General features: G+C 38.1%; 1 protein-coding gene across 1 annotated transcript in view; it reads left to right on the forward strand.

The window, feature by feature from the left end:
- Positions 1–26,958, forward strand: part of ALK (ALK receptor tyrosine kinase) — a 1,220,046-nt gene that overhangs the window by 1,036,516 nt on the left and 156,572 nt on the right. The window contains exons 6-8 of the mRNA XM_074209779.1: positions 2,051–2,182; positions 9,747–9,878; positions 14,922–15,022. Coding sequence (XP_074065880.1) covers positions 2,051–2,182; positions 9,747–9,878; positions 14,922–15,022 — 365 coding nt within the window. The remainder of the gene's footprint in view (positions 1–2,050; positions 2,183–9,746; positions 9,879–14,921; positions 15,023–26,958) is intronic.

The following is a 26,958-nucleotide window of genomic DNA, read 5'->3' on the forward strand; positions in this document are numbered from 1 at the left end:
CAGGGCTGGGTTCTTGAATGGCATCAGGTACCCTGCAAACATCTATAAGGGAAACACAGAGAGCCGGGACCCACTCTTCCCACCCTCCCCTACCTTCCTAATGATCTCAGAATCCTGGTTGTCAGAGTTGGCTATGGTCCATGAGTCTGTGCTCCTGGTGTTTGCTCTGTTGTGGTCAGACTGAGAAGGTACGGTGGCCGAGGCTGAGGTCTCTGATCTTAGACTGAGGCAGACAGAGATTTTGTAACTAGGAATTTGAACACATAACAGTAACTTTGCCCAGACCAAGTGGCATGAAAGTGGGATACCATCCAATAGGTGGTAGAAAGAGATCTTATGATTACAGAATGAGAATTTTAGAGTTGGAAAAACCTGAGGCCATGTAGTCCATCTGATTCCTGAAAAGGAATCCCCACTAAAATTGGTCATCTAATGGTCATCTAGCTTCTGCTCAAATTAAGAGGGACTCCCAGTCTAATCCAATCCACATTTATTAAGTGCCCACAGCATGTCAGTCACTGTGCAGACCACAATGCCCCCTATCTAGTCCATTTCATCTTGGGATCAGCCTGATGGTTGGAAAGTTTATATTTTGTTTTATTTTTCAGACATCAAGCCTAAATCGACTGCTTTGTAACAGCTAACCACTGCTCCTGGTTTGATACTCTGAAGAGTATGTGGAACACACACACACACACACACACACACACACAGAGAGAGAGAGAGAGAGAGAGAGAGAGAGAGAGAGAGATTCCCCAGTGCAACATCTGTGATGGTTTCCCTCATGTCATCATAAAATCACATCTTCTGTTCTGGCTGCTGGTTCTCATATCTCATGACAAAGAAAAATTTGTGCCCATCCACCTGCTCCTCCTAATTACAAATCCCTATGAGATGTTAAGGAGAAGGAAATACTGCAGAGTTGTAATTATTTCTTAAGGTATAGATTTGTGAAAGTGTCTGGAAAGGGAGAAAATCCAGAGAACAACTGGGAAGGGCTATAGGAATTCTGATGGAAGACTGCCCTAAATCCATTCTTCACCTAAGATCATTCTTAGGCAAAGTGTTTCTGTTATTCTCTCAGGGAATTAAAAACAAAAACTGGCACCTACACCATCATGTCCCTCTTTCAACCCTGATCACCAGTGGGATATAAGCTCATAGATTCAAATATCAGCACAAGGCCACCATACTCATCATAGAGAACAGGAAAGACAAGGGGAAAGAACTCATCTCAGTGAACCATCTTGTATCTTCCTACTTAACTAATTTTTCTTGCCAATTCAGTGCTAATCTCTGTTATTTCTGATGATAGATTGCTAGTGCTGTCAGTATACTCTAACTATTGATATCGGAGGAAAAGTCTAACTTGCCCCACCCTATTTACTAGCAATATAGTGAGCCCTGAACAGAATAAAGGAATTATTTTCCCAGCTCTGACACTAATTAGCTATATGACTTTAGACAAGTCAATATATCTGACTGGGCCTTAGTTCCCTCATAGGTGAAGTATTCTATTCCCTTCATGGAGAGTTGAGTGGCTCAGAGACTAGAATACTGGGCCTGGAGTTAGGAAAACTCATCTTCCTAAATTCAAGTCTGGCCTGAGATACTTACTAGCTAAGTGACTCTAGGCAAGTCACCTAACCCTGCCTCAGGTTCCTCAACTATAAAATAAGCTGGAGGAGAAAATGAAAAACCACTCCAGTATCTTTATTTAAAAAACTTACAAATGGGGTCATGAAGAAACAGACCTGACTGAAATGACTGAACAAAATTCACTTCCCAGGGTTATTAGGAAATAATCAATAAATATTTACTAAGCACCCACTATATGCTAGGCACTGTACTAAGTCCTAGATATATGTATAATGTAAATAATAATGTATAAAGTACTATATTGAGTATGAGTTGTTCTATAGGTTACAAATGGTCCAGCTGACTCTATAGTCAAGCCTGAGAAGTTCAATTTTATTGCCACCCCCCTTATGGCATAGTTCTGTCTTCAGACACATAAACTGATATGCTTATATATGTCTCTCCTCCACAGGGATGCCACCCATTTCCAAAATGGCCCTGAAGAGCTCCTTCACCTGCTGGAATGGAACAGCCATCTACCTGGGGCAGGCTTGCAACTTTCAGAGAGACTGCACAGAGGGTGAAGATGAGGGAGAATTATGCAGTGAGTAAAGAAGGGGAGGGGGGCCTCCTCTGGGTTCTTTTTCTTGCCCTCCTCCAACTTCTCTCACCCCTCACCACAGCTTTCCCCCTCTGTCCCATACTACCAGATGGAACGTGAGCAAGGTGCTTCTCTACACCTGTGTCAATCTGACTCATCTATAATAGAATATCAATAACTGGGCGATTTCTGAGCCTTCATTTGCTTGAAATTAAAGCTCTTATTTCTAGCAAATCCTGTCTCTGCTACTTTCTCTCTGGGTCACTGACTTATTTTCTGTAAAGTATGGGAGGTTGAGTTAAGTGATCACTAATGTCACTTTTAGTCAAATGCCTGTCATCCTATAACCTGATCCTCTTCAAAGCTCAAGCCAGGTTTCCTAACCTGAACCATCCAATCAGAGGATAGGAGAATAAGCTGTCATCTCACCCTCCCAATGATAGTCTGTTATAGAGCTTATCTCCAGTGAACCAAGCCTAAACTTTCCCTCATCAAAGCCCCTCACTCTTTTATTCCATTCCTACTCTCAAGTTTCCAATTTCCCAATTTCTGAGCCCAGAATAAGCCCCTGGGCTCAATTATAACCTGGCTACAGTTGAGAAAGTACCTTTGGGAAAATCCCCTCCCCTCCATCATCTCCAGATTGTTGATAGAGGGAGGATGAAGACCATTTCAGTCAGTCGTGGAACTTACAGTACACTGAACCCTTTGGAAAATTTCCATGAAGAACATCTTAGAGTTTTGTGCCTTGAATCCCCTGGGAAAGTTATTTACCACAGGTCTCACAGCTAATCAGTAGCAGTACCTACCTCAGTGAAAGGAAGAAATTGAGAGATAGGAATAAGAAAAAGTATGAAAAGTGTTTTATAAACCTTAATATATTATGAGAAATCAACAAGTATCCTTACTATTATTGTAGCTAAGTGGTAAGAAAAAATTTTGCAGTAGAAGAATTGGCGTGTTGGCCTGAAAGCTAATTGTTAAATTGTGATTATGAATATTTATACCTTAGAAATCAGCAAAAGTTACAAATCAGAGACTGATTTATTGTTTAGATTGAGGAAAATGATAGAGAAAATGTTAATGAAGAGTAAACTTTAAAATGTGTCCTGCATCCTTTTTTTTCTGGAAAGATGGTTGTTAAACATTTACCAGAGCACCTATCCCTAGCTAGAAGAAACCTGGAAGGCATCTAGTCCAGCCCCTCACTTTACAGATGAAGAAATTGAATTATCCAAGGTCACATAGGTGACAAGATTTGAACCTGAAATCCTTGACTCCAAATTGACTTTTCTCCCCTCCCCCATCACACTCTCTTTAAAACTACAGAAGAATTCTTTTTACTACATTGTAAACATATTTCTTTTTTGTCAAGCCTGACCTCTTATACCTAACCCTACTTTATGCTTACTTTAAATATATTTTATCTTTGAGAGACACAAAGTACCCACAATAATAGGCACAAGGTCAGCCTCAAAATATAAAAGAACCTAGGTTTGAATCTTACCTCTTCTGAACACTGCACTGAATGACCCTAGGCATATTCCCCAGACTCTGAAGTTGCAGTATGTAATGATTTCTGCATTGGTCAATGAAGTTTGCTAACCAGAAATCTCCTACAATAATAGGTTGGGGGAAAATTTTTGTATTTATTTTTATTATTTTTTATTATTTGTATTATTTATATTTTTATTATTTGTTTTATTTCTCCCAGTAGACTGCAAACCAGTTGAGGACAGGAACTCTTTGTCTTCTCTCTAGGGTCCGAATCCTCCCTCTAACTACTCACTATCTTCTTAAGGTCACAACCTCTGTGTTTCCATTTCCTCATCTGTAAAATGAAAAGAATGGAACTAAGTGACCTTGAAGGGTCCTTCCAATTCTAAATCAATGATTCTGTAATCCTAAACTTATCTTGGATCAGTAGAAAGAGTTCTAGATTGGAAGTCAGAGGGCCTGGGTTTGGAGCCTGACTCTGCTGTTTAAGAAGTTTTTTAGGAAGTTTTTTTCAGTTTGTTCATCTCTAAAAGGAGGGGTTGGATTGGACTAAATTGTCACCCTGCCCAACTCGAAATAATGATTCTGTGATGATTTTCCAAACCTCTGCTAATGGTAACCCAGAACAGAGCAATAATATTCCATCTGCTCTGGCCCAGTACACCACAGCTCATTTGATGATGGACAGCCTTAACCTCAAAAGTCCTGATTTTGCCTTTACCACAACCTGTGATGATCTCAGCTTCTTACCCATTTCTGCTCTACTTCTGGTTCAACTTTGATTCATCAGAGCTGGCCAGATTTCCACAAGAAAGCCTTAGGAGAGAGAGGCTAGCCATTTCTCATTACCAGTTTATCCAATCATCAGATTCCTGTTGAAAGAAGCCCATTATTTGTTTCTTTTTTAAAAGAGCCAAATGAGAATTCCTCTTTGTAATTCAGAAAGAAGTTCATTTTTAAACAAAATTCAGGCTTTCACATTATGACATTGTTTTTAATTTAAAATATTTAATAAAGACTGGATTGCTAGAAGTTCTTGCTGCTAGTGCCTCAGAGTTCCAGTTCACTGCCTTCTGAATAGAGTTCCTATGGCTTAGGTTACTGTGCTCATCCGCTCTAATAAAATGAAGATAGACACTGTCACCCAGCAGGGGGGGGAGGATGTGTGAATGTATTTATCCATGAAGCGTCTCAGAAGCCTCTCTTAACAATGTCATGAAGCTTTGTATTTAGAAAGCTTTGGGCATCCATTGGTGTTGCTTCTTCCTTACCATCCACCCCACTGAGAAATAGGTCAAGTCTGTCATGTCTTGTTACAGATGGAAAAATCAAGGCACAGAGGAGATAATTGATTTGCTCTGGGTCACACAGCAAGTCAAGGATGAACCCTGAGAAGTCTGAGCCCACTGGAGCCAACCTATTACTGAGTGCCCCATGAGCTTTCTCCCAACTTGGGATCTAGTCCTAAAGATACAGGGATGAACTCAGGGTTGCCTCCCTGCAGGCATTGAGAGTGAGAGCCCCGCTATGCTGGCTTACTCAGCCACACTGTTTCTCATCAGCAAGATGACATCTATTTTCCAAAGAACACTCAGCCACATAAAAGAGGAACTAGGTCAGAAGTTGTAGCAAAACAGAAAAGTATAAAACTGTCAAGAAAGAGTGAACATTGTTTCACTATCACACACACACACACACACACACACACACACACACACACATTCATAGACCCTTGACTTACAAACTTGTAGATCCATAGATACAGCTCTAGAATTGGAAATGACATCTCAGAAGCCACTCACTCCAACCACAACCCATCGCTCTACAGATGAGAAAACTAAGATTCGTTGTCTTATTTTTCCTCCCATGTCCCTTTTACCTCTACCCACAAGGGTCCTTCCAACTCTAAATCAATGATTCTATAATTCTAAATTTACCTTGGGATCAATGAATGGAAAGAGTGCTGGAATGGAAGGATTGGATCCTGGCCCTGCTATTTATGCCTTGTATGACCTTGAACAATTTTTTTTCTTCCTTCAACCTCAATTTGTTCATCTCTAAAAGGAAGGGTTGGATTAGACTGAATGATCTCTGATGCCCTGTCCAACTCTAATTCAGTGATTTTTATATCAGTCATTTTCTATACATAACATATACAAAAACACTTTGAGAACCTTGATGAACTAGAAAAACATAACTGCCATCATCCCTTAGTCCTGTGTTAGACTGATAATAGAAAATCACTCTGTTGAATTCATTGACTTTATCAGTTTAACAGACTACAGTGTGTTACATAGTCTTTAAAATTTTTTTAATTAAAAAAAGACACTGACCTTCAGGTCAGAAGTCTTGGGTATAAGTCCCAGTTCTACCGGTTTCTTAGCTATGTAGTACTGAACAAGTTACTTTAATTTCCCTGAGCTTCAAATTTCTTCATCTGTAAAATTAACATAATAGTACTTATATTACCTTTTTGCTAAATTATTGGAAAGAATATCTCTGGTAAAAATCTAAAGTCCTACACAAACAGGAGACAGTATTTCAAATGTTTGGTTTCTTCTACTCAGTACTCTGTACCAAACAATGATCTCTGCTATAGAATACAACAAAAGATAGCCAAAGACCTATGGTTAGGTTACTCAGAATGACTCACAGCCAACAGCTATCTCTCTGTAGTACCAACTCTTCCTGTTTCAGAATTAGAATATTCTGTTCCAATTTATTCTCTCTTATCCCACCTTAGGATAGACTAGAGTAGTCTAGACTTGGTTAGGTTAGCATAAGGACCCTATTCACTCCTAACCTAGCCTACCCTAGACTACCCTTGTCTATCCAACTCTACCCTGTCCTCTCCTATTCTATTGTATCCTATTCTAAGAAGTCTACAAAAGATTGAGAAATATTGCTTTAAACTAGGAGTCTCCTTTAATGGGTTATAGTTTGAATTCATCCTACTAAACCTATAGACAATAATAGTGTATATTACACATATTGTAGATGGCTAAAACACCCGGGTCTAAAAGTTGGATTGAGAATCCAAATTTGTATTTAAACCCCAGTCTTGCTGCTTATGACTTATTTGACTGTGAGCAAGTCTCTTAACTTCTGTTTACTGTTTCATCATCTGTAAAATGAGACTGGATTAGATGACTTCTACTATCCCTCCCAGCTCCAAATTTATGATATTCTGATCTTCTGCATAAAAAAAGACAAGGAGATCCAGAACAAAGAGGTGAAAGCAATGCTGCTTCTGCTTAGACCATTGCTAGAATCTAGCATTCCAGTAAACTGCTTCTGTTTGACCCCAGAGAGCTCAACTGGGGCCATTAAGTAAAAAATGCAAAAACTCACATTTAAGTTTGAAGTCAGGAAAAGCTTCCTAATGATCAAAGCCTCAGTTCCCTCATCTGTAAAAGGAGAGGAAAACCTCTTGGACTTTTACTTCACCTGGTTATAATCAATCATTGAAAAAGCATTAATGACATGCTTATGATGTTCCAAGGTTCTCTCTTTGGAGCTACAACTATGAAGAAAAAAATAAAACAATCCCTGTTCTCAAGGAGTTTAAAGCCAATGTGTCCATCAATAGGTATATGCAAATTAGATAGATATAAGCTTTTGGGAATTGGGAGGCGGTCCTGGAATTTTAAAAAAGTCAGAAGAGCACTTTGCAAACCCATACCTATAGATGAATACATTCATTATCTCTGTTCCACACCCTGATCTAAGTGACTAGTCATAGCAGGGCTATGGACAATTTCATACATTTCTGCTTGTCAAAGAGTCATCTCAGTTTTAGGCTTGGAATTCAGGAAGATCTGAATTCAAATTCAAACTCAGACCCCTTTCTAGCTATATGACCTTGAACACTAAATCTCTCTCAGTCTCAGTTGCTTCATCTGTAAAATAAGGATAGATTGTAATAATACCTATCTCCCAGAGTTATTATGAGAATAAAATATAATATTTGTAAAATGTTTTATAAGTCTTAAATTGCTATGTAGATGCTAGTTATTATTATTATTCAAAGTATTTTCATTATTATATCAATTTCTCATTGTGTTACTTGACCCTCACAATAACTTTACAAGTTAGCTAGACCCATATTAGTATACCTGTTTTGCAGACGAGGATACTAAGGTTTGGAGAGACAGTCACAGGACTTGCAAATGGCAGAACCAGGATGAGAGGCCAGATCTCCTACTACCAATATTCTGCCTAAAACATCTATGTTCCAAAAGATAGGGCACATTCTTGGACCTCCTATCCCAAACATAAGGTAGTCTAACTGAACTTGAGAGAACTTCCTTCCCCCTCCCTCTCCCAAGAGTCCCAGTTCCCCTGATGGTTAGTCGTCCTATAAGGCTTGTCTGGCAAAGCTCTATATTTGAAGAGAATATCACAGTGGGGGGTTCCTTCAAGCTACCAGTTAGCTACTGCAAAGTGAAGTAGATGGGGACCCCTCGAGGGGGAATGAAAAATAAAACAGAAAGATTTCTTCCCTTTACTGTTGGATTTTTCATCAGAGGAACTTCACACAGGGCTCAGGGAGGAAATGATTTCTTCAGTGGGATATAAATGGAAAGAGATGTTCAAAGTCAGTGACAACTTGTTTTAATTTATGATTATGCCTCTGTGAAAAGCCCAGAAAAACAGGGCAGGAGGTTGGGGAGGATGAGCAATAATTCACTGAAGCACTGTCAGAGCCAGGAAGGGAGAGGGCCCCTCTTTGTCAGGAGGTCACGGTGAGAAAAGGGGGAAAGGGAACATTATTTGTGCTTTGGGTTAACCTGTATTCTGGGTGAAGGAATATGATTCTATCCTTTTGGAGCCCATTCTTCATTGGTTTGGCCCTCCTGTTGCCTCCCAAATTTGCTCTGGAGGTTTGGATCTATCTCAGAGCCTGTGAATAAAGGAGCATGGAAGCAGGTATCCAGGACCATTTTACAGGCACATACTTCTCAAAATTAATCCTTTAGCTCATAGGTCATAGACCCAGAGCTGTAAAGGACCTTAGAGGTCATTTAGTCCAACTGGATCATTTTTCAGGTGGGGCAACTAAGGTCCAGATAAGGGATAGCATAGAGAAAGTTAAGTAAAAGAACCACAATTCATGCCCAGGGCCCTGACTCTAAATCTCTACATTTTCTTCCTACCTGCACAAAGCTAGGTTACATAAAGAAGACATCTATGTAGGTCACCTTATGACATTTGGCCCAGGAAAAGTCTGAAGAGGAGCAAAGGATTATGGTCATCTCTTTGCAAGGCTAGGCAGGATAGGAAAGTCTCTTCTGGGGGATGATTGGAAGCCTGCCAGTGAGGCATTTCTTATTGAAAAATACTTTCCCTACTTGCCCATCATGACACCTGGAATTCTACAGTTATCTCATTTCTTTGAAATAAGTTTTGTCTTCTCCTGGATGCTCTGTTTTAAAATGCATACACCCAGCAATCTACCCAGTACCTAGCACTAGGCACTTAATAAATGCTTATTAAATGGGTGAATATAAAAATAAATGAATCTGTAACACCCTAAATACTAACAATGTTGTTAGAAATTAAACTACAAGATGCTTTTCTTCTCTATTGGGGAAGGACTAAGAAAGCTAGTGTTTATATTTCCAGTGCTTATTATCATAGTACAGTTCACATAGTAGATGAATGAATAAAGAAAGGAGGATATGTTAAGCATTTGTTGTGTGAAAAACAACATTTTGGGGGGCAGCTAGGTGGTGAAGTGAATAGAGTACTGGCCCTGGAGTCAGGAGGATCTGAGTTCAAATTAATTCTCAAACACTTAATAATTACCTAGCTGTGTAATCTTGGGGAAATCATTTAACCCCATTACTTTATAAAAAACAAAATAAAAAAGCACTGTTTTTAAGTAGCAGAATACAAATAGAAACACAAAACAATCCTTGTTCTCAAGGTGTTTGCAAGCTCATAGAAGATAGCCATATTATTATTATTATTATTATTATTATTATTATTGCCTAATAAACATGAATTGGATTAAAATTTAATTGGAATTTGGAATTGCATTGATGGTATCTCTGTTTTCTCCTTGCAGAAAAACTCCCAGCTGAATTTTATTGTGATTTTGAGGATGGAGACTGTGGCTGGATTCAAGGCATGGCCATGCCCCATACTCCCCAGTGGCAGGTTAGGATCTTGGAAGATGGCCCATTTCCAAATCACCAAGGTACTGTTTCCCTATACACACTTCCCAACCCAAAAGCCTCCCTTTCAAGAGCTTATCAGAGCATGGGATGAAAAGCAGGGAATGAGATCCCAAAGCTAGAACTAGAAAAATCTCACTTTAGATAATGGAGCTAGCTCAGGTCCAGATAAGCTCATTTCTATCTGGCAAAATTTTGCCCAAAATTTTGTATTCTTGTTTATTCCTTCAGCTCACATCTGGCTTGTAGAATCATCTGATTGTTAAAGGAAAAAATTGACAGGGCTAGGGACATAGTAATTAACTGAAAAATGAAGTAATTGGAAGGTTTCTGGGAGTGGGCAAACTGGAACAGTCTGTTATTTGTGTAGTTCCCTATGTCTTCACTTGGAAACCAAACACCAGATTTGGAATCTCCCATTCTCAGGGGTAGTGAGTGCTATGTCTATGAGCCCCTCCACCATGTCAGACTCTTAAAAATTTAAAGCTTAAGGGGGCAGCTAGGTGGCGCAGTGGATAAAGCACTGGCCCTGGAATCAGGAGTACCTGGGTTCAAATCCGGTCTCAGACATTTAATAATTACCTAGCCGTGTGGCCGTGGGCAAGCCACTTAACCCCATTGCCTTGCAAAAAAAAAAAAAATCTAAAAAAAAATATTTAAAGCTCAGTCCCAGGATCATGGAATTTCAGTGAGAGGAGACCTCAGAGATCAGCTAATCCAACCAGTGCCAAGACAGTAATCCCCATATATCAAAAAGTGACCATCTAAGCTTCACTTAAAGACTTTGTATAGGGAGAAACTCTTTGTGAAGAATAGGTACTTAATAAAGGCTCATTGAAATACATTAAACTAAGCTCACTGACTCTCCAGGCAGCCCATCCCACACCTTATTTATTGGGAAGTATTTCTCCACAAATCAAAAAACTATCTTGAAAACTTTTACCCATCCTCTAGAGACAAACAGAAAAAGCCTAATCCACCTTCCATGTGTCCAGACATAGTTTTGAATCCTGTCTCTGTCACTTACATCTGTGTGACCACTTTAAGTGAAGGGCAGTGGATCTGATGATCTCAAAGGTCTCTCACCAGCTTTAAATCTGAAATGCTTCACCATCTTGTTTGATCCAGTATGAAATGATATAGAGAGAAATGAACAGAACCAGGAGAACTATTTGCCTAGTGCCAACCATATGGTAAAGACAAACAACTTGGAATGATTTAAGAAGTCTGATTAGCCTAATGACCAACCAGAGAACTCAGGAATGAACATGCTTACCTGCATCCTGATAGAGATACAAAGAACTCCAAGACATATTTGTTTGGATTTAGCCAATGTAGACATTTATTTTATTTGACTATACATATTTGTAATAAGGGGTTTGTTTTTCTCTTTCTTTCTCAGTGGGGGGGTGGGGGGGAGATTTTTGCTGATTGAAAAAAAAATTTAACTTTTATTTAAGTGTTCTGTACAGTTTACTCTCCCTCTATTTTCCAAATAAAATCAAAGTGCTGCCATATATCTAATCTAACAAGTCCTGACAGATGGTTATGGCAAAAACCTAAGTCATTAAGGTATTTCTGACTCTGCCCTGGGAGGTGAGTGGAGTAAGGGATTCCAGTGCAGAGCCATAGTGAGATGAAAAGCCATCCCAGATACAAAAGAGAGATTGCTTCCAGAAAACACATCTCAAGGCCTGACCTCATCCTACTTTCCTCAGCATCTACATTTTTTTCCTCCTTGGGATAAAAAGAGATTTAGTAACCTGTAATTTCTCACTGGTTGGCTTTTTACAGAAATCTCTCCTTTTGCAGAAAAGATGGCAGAGAACAGAAAATTGAATTTACAGTTGGAGGTGACCTTAAAGGTCATCAGTCCCAACATCCTCAATTTACAGAGAATTTAAATGAGACCTCCTAGATAGCACAAATAGTAAATATCAGATACAGAATTTGAATTCAGCTCCTCTGATTCCAAATCCAGCTGTCTTTCCACTATACTATGGTTTTTGAAAACCATAATTCTCATAGTGGGGGTGGGTTGTTTTTTTAAATATTAATAAAATGTAAGCTCCTCAATGAACTTGTGTTAGTAATGCTTAGCACAGGACCTGCCACATGTATAAATTATTGTTCATTAAATGAGTAATATGAATTATTAATAGTGATTAATATTGATAATTTATATTTTAACATATAGTAAATATATGTAAAATTAATATTTATTATAAATGTTTGAAATAAAGATGTCCAGATAGCAATTTACCTCATTTAAAATATGGAAAGTTTATTCTTATTCTCCAAGCTATGATATAGATATATAGATATAGATATAAATATATGGTTATAGATCAGAAGCAGTAAAGTTTTTGCTCAAGTAATCCCCAACTACCCTGTGGGAGAGAGGTTGAAGAGGAGCTGAGTAACTCTTCATTCTTCAGAAGATGATTATTTAGAATATAAATTCTCCATCTGTGAATTAGCCAGACCCTCTTATTTCAACTGTCCCAACTTGGCTATGAGATTTAATGACATCTCTGACAAAAGATAGAGAGAAGAGACTAGGACTCTAATGCTCATAGAGTCTTATAGTTGAAAAGGGCCTTAGAAGTTATTTAGTCAATCTCCCATTCCTTCAGGCAGTCAATCAACAAACATTTATTAAGCAAAAAATACAAAATACAAATCCAAAAAAGACAAAGCAATGCCTAATTAAGGAACTCCTAGTTAGGTGTAACATGCAAATAGCTATGAACAAGATAGGATTCATCAAAGTTACCTCTTTGATGACATCCATCAATGGCAGATGGTTCTTGGAGCCCATAACCTTATGAGACATCCATTTCTGTCATGACAGCTCCAGTTGTTACAAGGATTTTCTTTTAATTGAACAGATTTCTGCCCCTCTAAACAGTACTTAGAGATCTTCTGGAGCCACATAAGTAAATCAGGTTCCTCTTCCACATGACATGTATGAAAGAGATTGAAGACAACTGTGATCTAAATGATCTTCTCATTCTGTTTTATGTGAAAGATGGATAAGATTTCAACTGACAGTTATCATAGGATCACAGGAACTTAGAAGACATCTAATTCAATGCAACTCATTTTACAGAGAAGGAAACTGAGGCCCAGAAATGTCACACATCTATACCCCAATCACATCCTCTCTAGATATCTCTTATCCCAAATCCTTCAACAATGACATTATTTCCAGTTCCTTCCTTATCCTAATTTGTCCTATTCTGGATGGCCTCCAGTTTGTTCTTGGCAGACATTCTTGCAAAAGCCTTCAGCATTAAAGAGAGTTGAAGTATATGGCTGAAATGAGGTTTGAAAATTTTATTTTGTGCTCCCCTTGGATAATTGAGATAATCATGTGACGTGTTCTCCTAGCACTGAATGTCTACAATGTGCTATTTGCACACAGGTCAGGGCTTACAGAAAATAGAACTCTCCTTATTGGAACCAAAAATGATAAGCTGCCTCTGATTGAGACATAGGCAAGGGAGGAGGAAGTTGTGTCTTTGTTATTTCTCATGAAAGCATTAGGGACAAATAAAGAGCGTAGGTGAAATGATTTCCCTAATGTCACATTAGTCTAGGGAGACCAGGTCAAGTATATATAGCCTGCTAGAAGGCAGGAAGGGAGGAGAGGCTAGAAGCCCAGAACATAAACAAATTTGGTTTCCTAGAAGGATGATGAAGATGGTAACCCAAGAAGTTTAGAAATCTATCTTTTAATAATTTGCATTTAATGTGTTGGTGGCAGTGATATGTAAGCACTTGTCATACACATTAATAAATAATATCCTCTGCTTTGGAGACATTCAAGTCGTCAAGGTAGTTAAAACTGTTAGCAGTGTAGTATAGTCCCAGCCTGAGACAGTGAATCCATTATTACCTGTCCACCATACCATCACCCCTACTCCTTCACAACATGGTCCAGTGAAAAAAAGGCTTCACCGGGAGTTGGGGACCTGAGTCTGAATCATAGTTCTTCTCTTTGCTATCTTGGGCAAGTCACTTAATCCTTCTATATCTCAATTAACCCAACTGTAAAATGATGAAGTTAGACTAGATAGATAGTCTCTAACTTTATCCTAGCTTCTCCTATGACATCTATGGGACTCAGTTTCCTTCTTTGTAAAATAATTTGCATTGAGTTAGATGATTCAGAAGATCAATTCTGACTGTAAACCCTATGAGCACTGCCAGTTGAAATCTTACCCATCCTTTATATGTAACAGCTGGGACAGGTGAATACATATCTCTTCTATATAGTATTTCCCTATTTCTTACCTTTCCCAACTATGAAGAGATCCCACCCTCCTGAACTCACATAGCACTCTGTGTCTCTTTTATAATGGATAAATGCAGGTATTTTCATATGCCACTTTGATTTATGTTCATTTATTTACCCACTTTAACCCAAATCCACTAAGCTGTAAGTAAGCTCTTGAAGGGCAAAGACTGTCTCATATTTATCTAGGTAATTATTTCATTGCTTAGCCCATATTATGTATGTATAAATGTGTATTAATTTGAAGATATATTCTTGCTTTGTCATTTTTATTAAGAATTTTAAGTATACAAGTTTTTCATATCATAAAGTTGTCAAATGTTGGTCATAAAATATTCAAATAAATTTATTATCAACCAAGTTTTATTTTTGCTATAGTTTTTAAATAATATTTTATTTTCTCCAATTACATGTAAAAATAATTAACTTTTTAAAAGTTTTGAGTTCAAAATTCTATGCCTCCTTTCCTCCCTTCCCCCCTCCCTGAGACAGTAAGCAATCTGATATAGGTTATGTTGGTATAATCATGTAAAATATATCCATATTAGACAAGAAAGAGAGAGAGAGAAAGAAGAGAGAAAAAAGAGGAAGAAAGAGAAAGAAAGAAGAGGAAGGAAGGAAGGAAGGAAGGAAGGAAGGAAGGAAGGAAGGAAGGAAGGAAGGAAGGAAGGAAGGAAGGAAGGAAGGAAAGAAAGAAGGAAGGAAATGTATGTTTCAGATATGTTTTTCCATTCTTGATAATAATCTATTACTTTCTTCCCTATAGGCTACTCAATGATGTTTAACACTAGCAAAGCTAGCACAGAAGAAACTGTGGTCCTAAACAGCATCATGTATCCTGCACCAATGAAGAATTCTCCTTGTCAGGTAAGTCCCAACTTTCCCCTATTTTTCTGTCTATAATTCTCAAACAATGGTTTTCATGAAAATGATGGCCTCCAAGAACAGGCTAACTAGGCCCATCCTCCTGAGAAGAAAAAGAGGACCTTCTCCTAAAGAGAGCTCATCCCCTTGGTAGAGGTCTACAGTGGCTTTTGGTCAGTCCTGACTCCATCAGCACCATCTCAGTACCATTTTCAACCTCTCTTAGATTTAAACCAAGTAATTTCATCTCTCTGGGTCTGTTTTCTCATCTGTAGAATATGGGATGTTGACCTATGAAAATGGTTTTCCAAATCTCTCCCAGTTCTAAATCTATGACCATAGAGTCATGGAAGCATTGTTGAATTCCTTGGCATACATGGTACATGAATAAATAGATAAAAGAATTAATAAATGAGCAATTATTAAATATTTACTGTATACAAAATACCATACTTAGTCCTGAATATACAAAGAAAAGTAAAACAGTCACTGGTCACCAGGAGCTCACATTCTAATGGGGGATGAAAGGTTTCAGTTGTAAATCAGATAGCAAGATCCCTGAACCTCTGGGTATAGTGGCAAAGAGAATGGTAATACCTCTTCTTTCGTGTCATTTCCACTGATGAAATCATACAGTTCATGATGTTGATCTATTTGGCAATGTCAAGGACTTTGGTGACAAAAGCTTTCGTTTCTGGGTCTTCCAAATGGGTGACTATAGCTTCTGCAGGAAAAAAAATTGACATTCTCCATCTCCAAAAGGAACTGAGCTAGAAGCATTGCTATTCCCAAGACTCGGGGTTCAGGGACTATCTCCATCAAGGTCCCAATTGTTGAATTGGTGGTGATTGTTTGACTTGCCAGGATCTTGCTACCTTCTGCCTCATCCTCTGGAGGCTCTGGTGCCTCAACCAGGTTGCCCTGTTTGCCTTGTGGGTGGCAGCTGATTGGTGGGTGAGTCTGGACCCTTCTCCACAGGAGCAACATCCTTAGATGGTAGCTGTGAGATGTAGATTAGAAGCCAGACCAGTGGTTAATAATTGCTTATTGATTAATAAAGAATATGGTCTTGGTAAAGTCTGTTTTAACTGCTTGGAAATGTTAAAAAAAAAATCTTCCTGCTACTCAACTGTGTTTAAGATAACTGATATTATCAGGCAAATAACCCCAGGCTTGGTAGGATTATCTACCTCCCTATGCTACAGAAAATTCCCTCTATGACTCAGCTACTGCTTTGGATTTTACTTTGTACCATAGTACCTTTTCTATGGTAAATGCTTGTTAATTAACTGGCTTAAAAATGGATGTGCTCTACTTTATCCAAACACAATATGTGTGAAAATCTAGAATTCTAAAAAATACAAAGGTGGGGGGAAGGAGAAACAGTTCCCTAGGAGAAAACAAGGAGGATTGCAAAGTAATTCATTTTAAAATTCCTTTTAACATCAAACTCCCCTAATGTGCAGGAAATGGTTTATCAAAACCTGTTTGATACATAGCTTTCTCCAAAACATAATTCCCACATCTGAAAGGTATATTTAAACCCAGAGGGGGTTTGTGGCTATTTCCTTTTGCTAAAATGACTTAAGACAAAGTCTCAGTGACTAACACAGGTCTTGCATGTATTAAGTGCTTAATAAATTCTCATCAATGAATAGAATTGCTGCTTTATTCAGTAAGGGGGAAGACCACTACTTACATTAACAATTGCTGATTTAATTATGCACCAACCAAATAACTGACTCCTTTCTGTCCTTTATTTAATATGTAGTTATATGGTCAAAGTGATGAAAGAAGAACCAAATCCCAAGATGGGTTGAAACTAGAGCAAAGCAACCAGGGCTTTGTCCCCAATGTGTCCAAAATTTAAAAAGCACTAACAGCATATTTCAGTTTGTTTCTTTCCATGCCCAACCCAACTGTACCCTATATATATAAGCTCCTCCCTGTCAGAATCTACCCTCCCTTGTCCTAGAGAGCAACCCCTTCCCATACATCAGTGCCACCACTCCAACTGTAGCCTCATCTATTCAATAGGAGAGGTCATTTCTTTATTCAAACTGAAATCTTCCAAGGTATAGAAATTTTTCAAGCTGTGTAGACACAGCTCAGGCACTCCCCCCTTTCCAATGGAAAAAAAATCCTAGCTGTAGTTCTCATCTATAAAAATGGTTTTGGAGTTCCCTAAGGATGGGAATAAAGTCTTATACTTTCTCATATCCTTCACAGCCACTAATACAGTGTCTTAGGAATAACAAGAATTTGTTCTGCTGTGGTTTGAAATCTCCCTTCCACAAATTACTCCTCTCCCTCCCAAACACTCACCCTATAATCTGAAAAAATAATATTTATTACCTGAACTAGATCTTCCGCCAATTACAGGGCTCCCCAGATGGCTTAAAATAGGCATCTTGGAAAGAGGCAACCCTCAAGTGCCCATAATAGGTGAATAATAAAGGCTGCTGAATTGATTAAGGCTAATACATCCCAGTATCTTGGCAGACAGGAAATGAGCATCATTGGAAGTATTTATTTTTTCAATTTACTATGCAGTGATTTCAATATGGACTTCATTTTTTCTTAATAATATCAAAGGAAAAAATTATATGGTGGGTGGGTTGTTTTTATTGTTTTAGTTTGTTTACTTTTTAAAATCTTTGATGGTTTTTCAAGTAGCCTTTAAATGATCAATACCTCAACCAAGTGTTTCAGTCCATTTACACACACACACACACACACACACACACACACACACACACACACACACACACACATACACAGGAGGGGAGAGGAACTGAGCTGATTTTTGTCTAAGTTCTTTTGCTTTCAGATTTTCCAACCACATGTCTGGTGCAGGTGAGTTTCTGAATTCTTATTGCTGAGTAAAAATTTTCATCCAAAAAAGACTCAGTGAATAACCACAAAGAATCAACATAGAAAGAGGCATTTTAAGTCTTGTTTTATTTTATTTGAAGTTTTAAAAAAATAAAATTTGATCTTCTTGACTGTGACTTGAATTTAGGCTTTGGTTTTGAAGTAAATGATCTTTAAGGTCTCTTCCATCTGAAAAAAATCTATGATCCAATAGACTTACTGTGGCAGAGAAGGCTATAAGTTAAATTCTTGCCTAGAAGAAGCCACAGAAGTCATTGGGCACAGCCCAGGCCTGAAGCAGCTGGAGTTGCAAAAGCTAAAGCAATGGGTCAGGAAAACTCATCTTCCTGAGTTCAAATCCAGCTTCAGACACTTACCAACTATGTGACCCTAGGCAAGTCACTTCACCCTATTTGTCTCAATTTCCTCATCTGTGAAATGAGCTGGATATACTATGCAAAGTGCTTTCCAATTATCTTATTTATTTTTACAACAATCCCATGAAGTAGGTACCATAATTAACCCATTTTTGGTTAAAATGAGACAAACAGAGAGGAAGTGACTTGTCCAGATCACATAGCTAATGTCTGTAGCTAGAATTGAACTTGGGTCTTTCTGATTCCAGAATTCCACAGCACTACGTAAATACTGGATGCCTAATTTGGCCAGAATGGTGATTGAGCTGAGTCTTAAAGGCAATTAGGGATTCTAACAGGCAGGAGTGAGGAGGGCATGCATTCCAGACCTGGGAAATGACTGGCACATAGACATTAAAACAGAAATGCAATGTTTGTATGGTGAATGGTAAGAAAGTCAGAATGGACCATAAAAAGCATGAAAGGGGGTGTGTGGGTAGGTGGGCATGTGTGTCTGAGAGAGAGAAAGAGAGAGAGGAAGAGACAGAGACAGAGACAGAGAGATAGTACTTTAAAAATGAATTGGGGGTGCTGCTAGGTGGTGCAGTGAATAAAGCACTGGCCTTGGAGTCAGGAGTACCTGAGTTCAAATCCGGCCTCAGACACTTAATAATTACCTACCTGTGTGGCTTTGGGCAAGCCAGTTAACCCCATTGCCTTGCCAAAAAAAATGAATTGGACCAGAGTGAAAGAATTTTAAGTGCCCAACAGAAGAGTTTATATTCACATCCAGGGGGTAATAGGGAACCACGGTATTTTAATGAGTAGGAGAGTGACATAGTTAGACCTGTACTTTTAAGAATGTTATTTCCTAAAAAAAAAAAACAAATAAAAAATAAAGAATGTTATTTGGTAGGTCTTAGAAGAATTGATTGGAATGGGGAGCATCCTGAGAGAGACAGATTACTGTATAAAATGATTAATCAATTAACCTATATCTTAATATATTTCCTAACTGGTTATAGGAAGTTTGTCCCAAGTCATAATTGTCTAGTTCAAGAGCTCCTTAAAGTCACCCCTTAAAGGGGTAAGCAATTGCATTCCTTTGGGGTCCTGGACTACTTCAAGGATCTGTCAGTTCAAACTGAGATTTGTGAGTCCTCTAATATGGGTCTGAAAAAATAATAATAGCAGACATGATAGCTCTTTGAAGCACATAGAAACACTTACAGAGGGCTCTCATGACATCATTGTGAAATAGGAACTATAAAGTGTTATAATTCTTGTCCTATAGATGCAAAAAATGAGGCTCAAATTAATTAAAGAATATGGTCACATAGTTCCTAAGTGTTAGACATGAGATCTGGACCCAGGTCCTCTCAGTTCCATGACCTGTATTCTATTGCCTCAAGGTAAGTGGCCAGTGGCTCTTGGCAGTTCTTTAATAGAGAAAGTTTAATGGTGACTTGTAGGATCTATCTATGGAATCTATCCCTATCATGCCCATAGCTTGACCCCAAGGGTTGTGAGATCAATCAATCAGAGGGTGAAAAGATAAATCACATCACACCTTCATTCCCACAAAGAACTATGAATCTCATTTCCAACACAGCCACATCAACATTTCTTTTCCAGTACCCCATTCCCTCATGTGAAACAAGCTTTCAGCTCCCCTACTTCTGAATGAGAGTTGGCCTCTCAGGATAGCCAACATCTAAACAAGCATTATCTACAACATTTGTTGAAGTGTCACTGCAAGAACTCTGCCCCTGTCCGTCAGGTCATTTTATGGTGCCAGGGAAGGGACCCCTAGGAATTCAAGCTCTGAACTGGGGTGGGGGTTGGGGTGGGAAGTGACCATTGAGTAAAAGCTCTATCTCCTCCTCTTTTCCCATTTTGGATGAGCTAGACCCACACAGAATTAAAGAACAGGCATAAATGGATTATGATCTGAATCACAGACATCATTTCATTACAAACCCACCCACGTTTTAAACTTCCTTATTACTCTCAAGGGCCCTGCCAATCTATCCAAGTCATCAAAATTTTCACCTCAAAGTCATCTTCAATTCCTCTCTTACCCTCACCCCCTACCCATATATAAGAGTTGCCAAATTTCCTTGATTCTCTCTCTCCACTCATGCCACTTATCCTCGATCAAATAGTCATCCTCTCCCCTTCCTAAACTGGGCAATAATATCTTAAATGACCTGCTGGTCTAACTGGCTTCAGATCTCTCCCCTCTCCAGAATGTTCTCTGTACACAGCTCAGGACTGACTCCTCTATTCCATAAACTCTAATGCCTATTGATTCTATCGTCAAATATCAATTCTTTTTAATCTCTTTTTTCATTTCTGTTTTTCTGTAAGCTTTGTACTTACAATAATTAGTATAATATTACCCTTATATAAAGCATAAATAATTAAATATACACACAATAGAGGTACATGCTCAAAAAACATACATTTTTTTCCTCCCATAAGGATGAACAATCAAAACAATTTTAGAGATGGCTTATTGAGATAATCACTTGATGAGGATATCATAGGGGACATTCTTGGTTGAGGTTCAGATTAAACTAGATTACCTTTGGAAAGCCCTTCCAACTCTGAAATTCTTGATTCTGTGCCATAGTATTCAACTAAGATTTATACTTCAATGAATTTGTAATCTCATCAGCATGACTATTCCATCTTCTGGAACAGATTATCACCTATCCACACCCTCCCATCCCATATGACTATAATCCACCACAAAGGACCTATCCAACATAGAACAGTCCTTTCTTTGATCATTTTACACTTTACCTGGATCAAGGAAGCACTGCTTCCCTCCCATTAACTTGACCAACCTATATCCTTTGCCAAGCATCCAATTTCTCTGTAGTGTCCTTTCCACCACAGCTTGCACATTGAAAATATGCTGCTGCCTACCTAAATCCACAACATGTTATTGATGGGAAAAAAATCTCAATATCTGCTGACCTATCTGACTACTTTTGTGTCTTTATGAGAATAATCTACACACCAATGTCATTCCATCCCCTGCCTCCATGATCTTGCACAAGTAGTTCCCCATATTGTAAATGCAGTCACTTTTCCTGACTTTCCTTCAAAACCCAGCTTAGGGGCCACCTCCTCCTGGAGGGCTTTCCTGATCCCCTACCCTCAATTATTAGCACCTTTCATTCCTGAAACTTCTTTATATTACTTAGATATCATTTGCATTTGTTTATCAAGGCTCAAATGATAACCTGCTCCCAATCCTGGCAAATATAAATTTTTCAAAAAAAAGTACTAATTGATTTTTTTTGGTCTTTGGGACTCCAGTATCCAGTTCAAAGTATTATTACACATAGGTGCTTAATAAATTATGCCTGTTAATTGATTTCTATTAAAGTCAAACATTTCCCCTAGGCCAAATTCCCATAAGTATCAGTCACAGACTATTGGGGTTCTCAGCCTGCCTAGTTTCACTTTCCACTGTAGAAGAGAGAGCTCTGGACTGCCACTACTTTCCCTCTTCTTAGCCTCACTCTCCTCATCCCCACAGGAGCTTCCTCCACTTGTTTTACTCAGCTACTCACTTACCATGAATATTTAAAGATTTTTCACTTGGTCCAAAGCAGAACAAAATAAGAGGGTTGTGAGGTTTCTTTTTGTTTTCTCCTTTATCTCCCCTATAACCATTCTCTGTAGAATATTGAGGAGAGCCACCTACATTGTATTTTAGTTATATTTCATCTTATTTTCAAGGGCTCCAGTTCATATAATTAAAGTGAGCTTGGGGGCAAGGGAAGATGTCTTCTGGGGATGCTATGAGTTCCTCCACTGTCAGCCTGGCTATTGGAGGTGGCTAGCTCTCAGACACACTGGAATGAGTCTGGCTTTGCAGCTGTAGATAATAGAGGAAGAGTGCTGGGAGCCGAGCTTCCCACCCCCTATTCCTTTCCTTCTACTCATCCAAGAAGCCTGTTGCCTCAACAAGCCCCTCATGGTTTCACGTTCCATTTAATTTGAATAGCCTGACTGTGACAGGAATAAATTAACTTCTGTTCCCAGGCCAGGATAGGGAGGGGAAGCAGAAAGTGACTTCCCTTATTTTCTCCTCTTGCTCCAAGTGGCTGGAAGTGATTTGTCTTCCCATGCAGCTGCAGGTGTGCAAGAGGCTCTGGAAATGTGGACTGAAAGAGTGGGATCCTGATTTAGAGGCAGGCCCCCACATCCCAAATCCCCTGACTGCAATTCTAGTTTCCTTACTTTTATTCTTTCACTGACACCATTACCAACAATAAAAAAGCAACATTAAAAATATTATTTGCGTGTGTACAAGTGTGTGACTGATAAGTCACAAAACTAAAGGTAAACCAACTCATGCAGTTGGCCTCTTCTCATTTGGATTTCCTCCTGGGGGCCTGGGGAAAGCAAAGTCACATTTCCTTTCAGTGAAATTCCACCAATGGAAAGAAAGGATCGTATCAATGAGAATTCTGCTTTGAAGGCAATTGATCAATGTAGGCCAGGCTATCCCTACCATGGGATGATCTCCCTGTAGCTACAGTGCAGAGCATTTTTGCTTTTTAGCAGTGTCATTCCATTGATTTTAAAAATTTTTAATTTATATAACTTGATTTTCTTTTTATATTACTTTCTTTTCCAAATATATCCCTGCCTCCTATACTACTCAATGAACCATTCCTTATAGAAAATGTTAAAAATTAGAGGACAAAGAAAAGTAGATGAGTAAAACTAATGAAAATATCAAATAAGTCTGTAAGTATATGATAAAATATTCTATACCATAGTCCCCCACTTCTGTAAAGAAGAGTTATTTTAGGTGTTGTTGCTCAGTCAATCTCTATATGACTTTGTGCTCAAATCTCCTTGGCAAAGATACTAGAGTGGCTTGCCATTTCTTTCTTCTTTTACTAATGAAGAATTTAGATAAATAGGAGTTAAATGATTTCCCCAGGGTCACATAGCTGATAAATGTCTAGGACAGATTTGAACTTAGATCTTCTTGTTTCCAGGCCCTGTGCTTTATCTACTCCTCAATATAACTACCCCATAAAGAGGAGAGGGAAGTATATTGCCTCATTTTTTTCTCTAGGACCCAGTTTTATTCTTATCATTATGTATTATTAAGTTTGGGAGGTTTTGTTCTTTTCATTTTCCATTTTCATTATTATAGTCATATTGTTTTCCTGGTCCTGCTTTTTTCACTCTGCATCAGTTCAGATAAGTTTCCCTATGCTTCTCCAAATTCTCATAGTCATTTCTTATGGCACACTAATATTTCATCACATTCAATGTCACAGTTTGTATGATCATTTCTAACTGGTAAGAATCTACTTTCTCATGTTTTTGTTATAACTAAAAAATCAATACCATGAATATTTTTCCATGATCAGGACTTTTCATCCTGCCTTTGACCTCCTTGACATATATGCCTAGCAGTGAGATCGCTGAATCAAAGGATATGAACATTTTAGTCACTTTTTTCCAAACATAATTCCAAATTGCTTTCCTGAGTAGTTGAACCACTTCACAATTCTACCAACTGTATTTTAGTGTGAATGAATAAGCATGTATCCAATGATTATTATGAATCAAGAATTAAATTAGTACTAGAAATATAAATACAAATGGAAGACAATTTCTGCCTTCAAAGTAATTACATGCTAACATAGGGGAGTAGCCAAGGAAGGCTGTTTCCATAGGTATGGAGAATGTTATAGGTCAGTTAGGAAGGAAACAGTTTTGATTTGATTACTATTCTTAAAGCAAGAGGTGAAAGTATGAGTCTGTGTGTTTTGGGGTGGAGAAAAGGGGAGTAATATTAGGAAGGGAGGGGAGGAACACCCATAATAATCATATAGAAAATAGCAGGAGTAAAGAAAGATCTTGGTAAAAAAGCAGGTTAATTTCTCTCCAGTTTAGTCTCTGGAGGTCTAGTTTAGAAAGAGGTTGAGCCAGCTTCTCCACATTCCCTCCAACATCGACTGTTTCTATCCTTTGTCATCTTTGATTACTCTCTAAATTGAAAATGATTATCCCATTATTTTTTTTAAAAAGTCTTTCCTTGCTGTTGTTTTATCCATGAAACTCAAAATCCTTATGAAAAAAGCTTCTATCACTGTTCTTACTTGTATTTGAATGCTTAAAACCTATAACAGTTATCTTAAGATAATTAGAGAAAATAGATTCAGTGTACCATAAAAAAGTTTAAAATGTATCTGCAAAAAAGGCTTATAGAGAGTTTAATTGGCCCTAGAAACCATTCTGGGTAATAAAATGACTTGTCATTTGCCAGGGATTTGACTGATGGGGGATATTCTCTAGGGTCTCAGTATGGAAATCATTTCCAGCCACTTGGCGAAGCAAAGAAACTAAAGAATGTGTACTTTGTTCTTCCCACCCTTGTTCTGGCCTGAAAATAGAAGTTGAATTATTCCCATCACAGGTGAACTATTCAAATACATTCAAATTTAAATAAGAATAATGAATATAACCACTGATGTAATGATTGGATTCATTCATACTTATTCTATCCTGTACCCCACCCCACAAGAAGATAAATAAATGAGATTTTAACTGTTCAAAAACAAAGTTTGATGAGGGAGAGGAATCTTTGTGACATCCATGTGACCTTATTATCTAAGAAATTAAGAGAAACACAGGAAGCCTTGTAAGAATAGATGCAGAATAAAAAATGCAGACCCAAGAGAGCAATACATACAATGACTATAGTAACAAAAATAACAGTAAAAATTTAATTCAGTTGTAATGAAATGATCAATCTTGGTTCCAGAGGACCCAAAAAGAAATATGCTTTCTTCCTCTCAGCAGAAAGTGGAATGGATAGAATATCCAGTCAGTTGAATTCACTGTGGCCCAAAATCTTGCTTATATGGTTTTCCTTGTTACAAAAAAAAAAGGTTTGATTCTCAGACTAGCAATATTGAGAAGCTATAGAAATGAAAAAATAATGTCAAATTTTTATTTAAAGAATTTATGTAATTCAGCAATAAAATTTTTTGTAGGCAAAAATGAGAGAACCAATTGAAAATCTAAAATAATAGTTACAGTCATTATCATTGGGACAGGAGTTAAAATGAAGAGAATAGTAGAAACGAAGAAGATTCTTCCCCCTACAACACCTTACTCAAATCCTGGTAGTCTTTCCCACTTTTTGCTTCTTTGGGGATAGGCAGGAACTGGAGTATGAGGAAAGAGATTAAAAGGGATCCTCTAGATTTCAGTAGGTCAAAGAACACTATTATGGTTTTTAGGCACTGAATAAATTTATAGGCACATATCCAAATCTTCCCTAAAAGCAGAATTTTTCATCTCTGGGGAAGTGTTAGAACATTTTATGAAAAGAGAGATTCGGGCATAAAGATATTGGTTGTCTACACAATTTTCAGGGTTAAGAATAGAAGCCAGATCCCCTGATTGATTCCTGGGCCATCATGGTTCCCTTGGGATACACTGGCTCTGTGGAATCTATGAAATTGAGTCCACCATCTGATATTTTGCTTTAGTCAGAACTAAAATCTTCATATACCAATGTAAACACACTCATACACCATACCTTTTGAGCCCCACCATGTCTTCAGCATTGAACAATCCAAATTTATTTTAGGAATCAGACAGTATTTTGCAAACAGATTGAGTATCTCCAGTTATATTCCAAATTGTAGTTGGCCTGTTATCATTATCCAGCTGAGTTCTTCCCATCTATATTCATATGGGTTGAGCAATGTAAGGAAATTATCCATTCCTCCCTCAGACTCCCATATTTGCCTCTTCATCAGGGCTGAAATCTAAAGCATTAAAGTGAACAATGGTTAAATTCCCTTCAGGCTTTTCACCAAGAGTACTTGATTCCTACTCCCATAGCAACCAAGAGAAATTCTCTCCACATTTTGTGACTAAATGTGTGAAAGAGGAAATACGAAGATGACAAATGGCATGCCCCTTAAGAAATTGATGATTCTTAATAAAAGAATGGATATGACATGTAAAAGTGGGTACAAAATATGCATCTTCCACCAATCCCATGTGATATTTCGAAGAACAGTGATACAATCACATCTTTAAATTTACAATAGGGTTCAGTAAAAGCATACAAAGGGCAGTTAGATGCTAGTGGATAGAGTGCTAGGTCTAGAGTCTAGAGGTCAGAAGACCTGAGTTCAGATTCAGCCTCAGACACTTACTAGCTGGTTCACCCTAGTCAAATCATTTAACCTCTGTTTACCCTAATCCATTGGAAAAGAAAATGGCAAATCATTACAGTATCTTTGTCCATACATGGACAATTAGTCCATGTGGTTATGAAGAGTCAGACATGACTAAGCAACAACAATCAACAGCAAAAACATAAAAATCAGCAGTGGAACACCCAGTGGGTCATATACACACACATGGATACAAGGAACTTTATGCTTTTACTTCCTACTAGTTTTGGTCTAGTTCTAGAAGACAGAAGTATCCATATAGAACTACAATCTAGACAGTCTGCTCCATCTCCAGACTATAGACTGATTCAGTGTGTGGGTCTGTGTGTGTGTGTGTTTGTTTGTCAGTTCACAAGCATTTATTAAGCATTTAGTATATACCAAGTGCTAGGGATACAAAAAAAGGCAAAAAACAATCCCTGTTCCCAAAGATTTCACAGTCTAGGTAGGTAAACAACTATATTCA

Source organism: Macrotis lagotis, chromosome 1 (genome assembly GCF_037893015.1).
Source record: "Macrotis lagotis isolate mMagLag1 chromosome 1, bilby.v1.9.chrom.fasta, whole genome shotgun sequence".
Lineage (NCBI taxonomy): Eukaryota > Metazoa > Chordata > Mammalia > Peramelemorphia > Peramelidae > Macrotis > Macrotis lagotis.